This window comes from Musa acuminata, chromosome BXJ3-9 (assembly GCF_036884655.1).
Source record: "Musa acuminata AAA Group cultivar baxijiao chromosome BXJ3-9, Cavendish_Baxijiao_AAA, whole genome shotgun sequence".
NCBI lineage: Eukaryota > Viridiplantae > Streptophyta > Magnoliopsida > Zingiberales > Musaceae > Musa > Musa acuminata.
The window spans coordinates 46,864,615-46,869,640 of NC_088357.1; the positions used below are offsets into that span (position 1 = coordinate 46,864,615).

The following is a 5,026-nucleotide window of genomic DNA, read 5'->3' on the forward strand; positions in this document are numbered from 1 at the left end:
GCAGTGCTGATTTTGACCAATCAGAACCATTTCTAGTACATATTGGCTGTTCTCATCAGCATAGCATATGAGAACAAATTCCGATTTGAATTTTTCTTAATTTTTGCTTTTCTTAATTTACTAAATTTTCAGTAAGACAAACACAAGGATCAATGGTGAGAAAATATTCATGTAGCTGACTCCAAATGGTTGGAATAATACAGTTTGTTCTACGAGTGGTTGCTATCCAGTAAGACGGATATATTCATCTACATTTAAGACTTGTGATAACTTTGTAGCCATGTTTATTGATGTTTTCAAAATATATGGCATTGTACTAGTTCGACTACTGACCTATCTTCCCTTGGATGAAATTGTGTTCTAAACATTTTGACTTTATGGTTCTTTTTAAGATTTGACAATGCAAATTCACACAACATTTGGGAAACTACACCTTCTACAGAAGTAAAAGAATATACCAACAATGTGATAAATCATACAGCTGTTTTATGTAGCTGAAAATTTAACCGATGTGGCCAAGATGAAAAGGCATGAGCAAAGGTCAAAATGTAAAAATGCCTGTGATAGTGCAAAACTTAGCTAAGGAGTTTGGAACAAAAAGATCATATACAAGTAAACAAATAAGAAAACTAAACAAATGAAAGTAAAAGCACGTTGGAATAGACCTTATTTTCTTGTTCAGCTCGCACATACTATTAACAAATTCGTCTCTGCATCAACATAAAGATCGTGATTGAGTTTATACAGTTTTTAGTATATCGCACACACAAGAAGATTAAAAGAAGAACAAAAAACTAGTATTACCGCATGAAACCCACTTCACTCTGTTCACCGATGCCAGTTCGATTAAGAAGATCAAATAACAAGGTCAAAGTTCGAAAACAAAGAATGACAATAATGAAAGAAAATCTAACAACATTTGAGAGCACGAGAGCGATTCTCACCTTGAGTGTATCCAGATCAGAACGGAGCTTCAATATCTCCTCCTGCAGCAGAGAAATCCTCGCCTACGCACGATAGTTACTATCAGAAAAGGATTTACAAGATCAATCGGCAACTAGAAAGGACGCGTAATCAGAACCTCTTGCGCTTGGATTGATGCACCAATCATAGAAAGCTGAACCTGCGATCCCCTCAGCTCCTGCTCGACCATCTCCCTGGACCGCTTGGCCCCATCGAGGTCGGCGTTTGCAACATTGAGATCGTTCTGAAGTTCGAGGAGCCGCTTCTTAAGATCGGAGACCCTAAGCTCTGAGTCGAAGACATGCGGATTGAGAGGGGCGCATCGGAGATAGCGTGGAGGCACGAGAAGCATGGAGCGGCCATAGTGTACCTTCTTGGGATTTCTCGGAGGCGACATTGCGGATCAGAGAGAGGAGATGTTTCTGGGATTCGCCGGACGCCATGGCGAGAAGGCGCCCGGAGGGCTCGAGATGGTAGCCTAGCTTTTTGGGGAACAGCACTCGTCTCCCGCTCTTTGGTTCGAGCTTCGGCACGTGAAGAGAACGAAGGAGAACATAAGCGCGCATCGGCTCAAACTCGAGCTCGTTTTTGACTCGAATCGAACTCAAACACAAAATGAATTGATCGTTTTGACTCAATAAAGAGTTATTAAAATATTGCATAGTAAATCCAGATATAACAAATCATTGATTGGCATCTCAACTTAAATATGGGAGAAAATAAAGTATCAATTAGGCATGTCATATTGGTATAAAAAACAATATTATTTATTAAGTTTGTTTACAAATCAAATATATACAATATTTTTTTAGTTATATTATCATTTAAAACTCACTAAACTTATTTAAATACTCAGACTTCTTAAAAATATTTATCATAAATTAAAACTAACTTAATTATCAAAGAAATCTTATCAGTGATAGTATTTAAATATTTTTTTTACCCTTAAACCGAAATAGGATATTAGATACATATATTTTATTATACTTCGAGATGAAGGCATGCCAACTACAATATTCATTTAGGAGTCTTAACCAATGATACTTGAGTTTGAACATAGCTAAGTGATGCTTTGATTACTTATTTTTATCTTAACAAATAGATTAGGGGCAAGAGGGATGCTTTGGCTCCGATCGATCATATTAAATATTTTGACTATTTTATGTCGTAGTTACACTACACGTCGTAGGTAAAAGAAACACATCAATTATATTACGTGCTTCATGTGCTCATTTGTCTTGAGTAAATACATCATAATCAAAAAAGATATGTTAGAATATTGAATATTTAAGATATTTTTTATTACGTGCATTTTAAATAATTTTATTTTTCTAATAGAAGTATCACAAAGGAGATGCATTGGCCACATCAGATTTTGTTTTTGTTTTTGTCAATGACAAATACATGAAAATGAGATGGTTCAATCATGCACTTCAAATTATTTCTTTATCATACACAGATGTATCACAAGTACAAGGGACAGATTGATTTTGTTCAACATCATATATAGAATATTTCAAATGTTTTTTCTCTTAAGCAATTACACTATGTTCAAAGGGGATGCATTAGTAGTATTAGGTGCTATAAATATTTTTCGCCTTGGGTGAATTCATGACATTTTTGTCATGGTGCACTTCAATATCTTTTGTCTTAAGCAAATACACCATACACAAAAGGAGTACATTAATCATATTAGATATCATATATATATATATATATATATATATATATATATATATATATATTATTTATCCTGGATGGATGCATCATATGGAAAAGGAATGCACTGATTACCTTAAATACTTCATATATAAAGAGGATATATTGATTGTATTGAAGAACATGCATATAGAAAAGCCTCTTATATATTTGTGTTAATAAAGTCAACACGTGGAGGTTTAGTATAGTGTCAAAGGACTTCATTTATAAAAGGGGAGGTTATGGGTTTAATAGAAAATTATTTTTACTAAGAAATAAGCATATCTCAATAAGTGAAAAAAATAATTTTGTTATGTGGTGCCTATAATTGGTTCTAGTGGATGAGTAATGAAAAATTTTTATGGTTATGTGTAGCTAGATTATATTGTGCCATCAACTATATCAATGGTGAGAAAAAACGGATTATATTGAGTCGGATTTACTATTAGGAAAAAAAATCTATAATTATTCTAAAATCATCATTGATATTATGGATCTCAGATCAAACTGGAAAATAGAGTCCTCGATCTAAGGTTAATTGTTATAGTGAAAGTTGAGAACATAGGTTTTTTTTTGTTTTTGTGTCAACATGCTAATATAGGAATTTATATGGATTTACTATGACATTTTTCAAAAAACCCCATATTCTAATATCAATATGATATAATCAATTTTGATCTTTTAATATGATATGATGAAAATGATCTAACCTATTAAAATTTTTAAGTATTGTTGAATCTGAAAAGAAGAAAAATATGTTCGATTGGTCAGGAGACTTTCACTTGATAGAAGAAAAAGTCCCATATACTAGGGTAGAAATTATTTGTTCTTGCAAAAGATTATGTTGGAATATAGGATCACTCACCCCATCCCCACTATATTAATGTTGAATGTTGATATTGTTTGTTTTAGTTCAATTAAATCAAATAGCTTGCAATTAACTTGGAATCTACTCAACCAAAGTTCAACTCACCCAATCTCTTCCTATATCCATAGGAGTAATAAAAAATATCTTCTATCTCACCTCATTAAGGTTGAGTCTCTATGAAAACTCATACCTTTAGGCATAACTTGTGTTTATTAACTCACCCCATTAACTCTCACCCCAGTAAAGCTAACTTTAGTGCTTATTAACTTTTAATTCCCTTACTTCTTCCTCGATATAGGACTAAATATGTTTATTAGTATTGTTAATAAGAGAGTCTAAAATTTTTGAAATCTCATTTGATAATTCATCATTTGTCTTTAACTAAGCTTTAAAAGTATATATATATAAATATATATAAATATATATATATATATATATATATATATATATATATATATATATATATATATATTTGTGGACAAAGATGTGGATATGACTGCCCTGATTGGTCTGAAGATAAAAGAAAGACGCGTGCATCACAAAATTATCATTCACGAAGAAGACATGTTTGCTCGTGGCAGCGTCCGATTCGGTGTCCTGCCACAATCACTTTCCTTCAAAAGCGTGGAGAGATAAGTTGATCAGAGAGCGAAGGGTTGGATGCGATTTGGCTGTGTGACTCAGCATCAAGTCACGACAAGGACGATACCACCAAGTCCTTCTCGCCGTGTGGCCTCCCTGAGTTCTTTAACGCGGACCCCACCATTTTCTTCTCACACATTCTCTCTCAACGGTTTCGTTCATCACGCAGCCAGCGTTGCTTTCCCCCGAACCGTTTGTTCCTTGAGCAAACGGTTACGTGGGGGTTTCGTTACCCGCTGGGGGCCCTACCGTTACGATCGGTGCGATTTGATGTCTTGATTTTTATGGGTGTGGTTTGGGTGGTGCGTCGTGCTTCGGGCTCGAAGAAGATGCGAAGGCGGATACGTCATGATCTCCTCCCGTTGATCGTCACCATCCGTGATCTCTACGGACGTGTGGACGGCAGATCTTCTTTCCGTACATGGTATACTAAGCGGCAACGGTTGGAGATACTCGAGCTATGGGGCCCGGATAAGCCTCGCCTGTTCAGCCCTGTGAAGCATGACCGGACATGAAGTTCCACGTGGCAAACTAGCGTCCGTTCACAGGCACGACGATGGACACGCGTCATTACGGCGGACCGCACGAGGAAGCCTATGCTTGAAAGGAACAGGACTGGAATGGTCTCGATTAATTCCGGCGTTGCGTTAATTACCTAATCATCTAATTAATTATCGCACTGCTCTTTCTATCTGTAAGGTTGTACACGTTTAGCCACATGCATTGCTATTGGAGAGAAAGATGGGGACCACTAGTGACCCACCTGCGCTCGTCCTCCGACTTGTACAAAATTGCAGTCTGACGCTGAGTGGGTAAGCCTCACACGGCAACACTAATTTTGTAAGACGAGGCTCC

At 36.0% G+C, this 5,026-nt stretch overlaps 1 protein-coding gene across 1 annotated transcript; it reads right to left on the reverse strand.

Annotated features, from left to right (window-relative positions):
• Nucleotides 1-541: 541 nt before the first annotated feature.
• Nucleotides 542-1,415, reverse strand: LOC135649121 (uncharacterized). Its single transcript, XM_065167231.1, has 4 exons — nucleotides 1,082-1,415; nucleotides 945-1,007; nucleotides 805-824; nucleotides 542-710 (listed from the first exon to the last, which is right to left on the reverse strand). The coding sequence occupies exons 1-4, from the start codon at nucleotides 1,358-1,360 to the stop codon at nucleotides 542-544; spliced, it is 531 nt and encodes a 176-aa protein (XP_065023303.1). The 5' UTR covers nucleotides 1,361-1,415.
• Between the last annotated feature and the right edge of the window lie 3,611 nt (nucleotides 1,416-5,026).

Excerpts from the sequence above, each read along its gene's own strand:
- LOC135649121 (XM_065167231.1), bottom strand. The coding sequence starts at position 1,360 with ATGTCGCCTCCGAGAAATCCCAAGAAGGTACACTATGGCCGCTCCATG. Across the intron at positions 825-944 it reads CTGATCTGGATACACTCAAG|AGTGAAGTGGGTTTCATGCG; the intron begins GTGAGAATCGCT and ends ATCGGTGAACAG. Across the intron at positions 711-804 it reads AGTGAAGTGGGTTTCATGCG|AGACGAATTTGTTAATAGTA; the intron begins GTAATACTAGTT and ends ATGTTGATGCAG.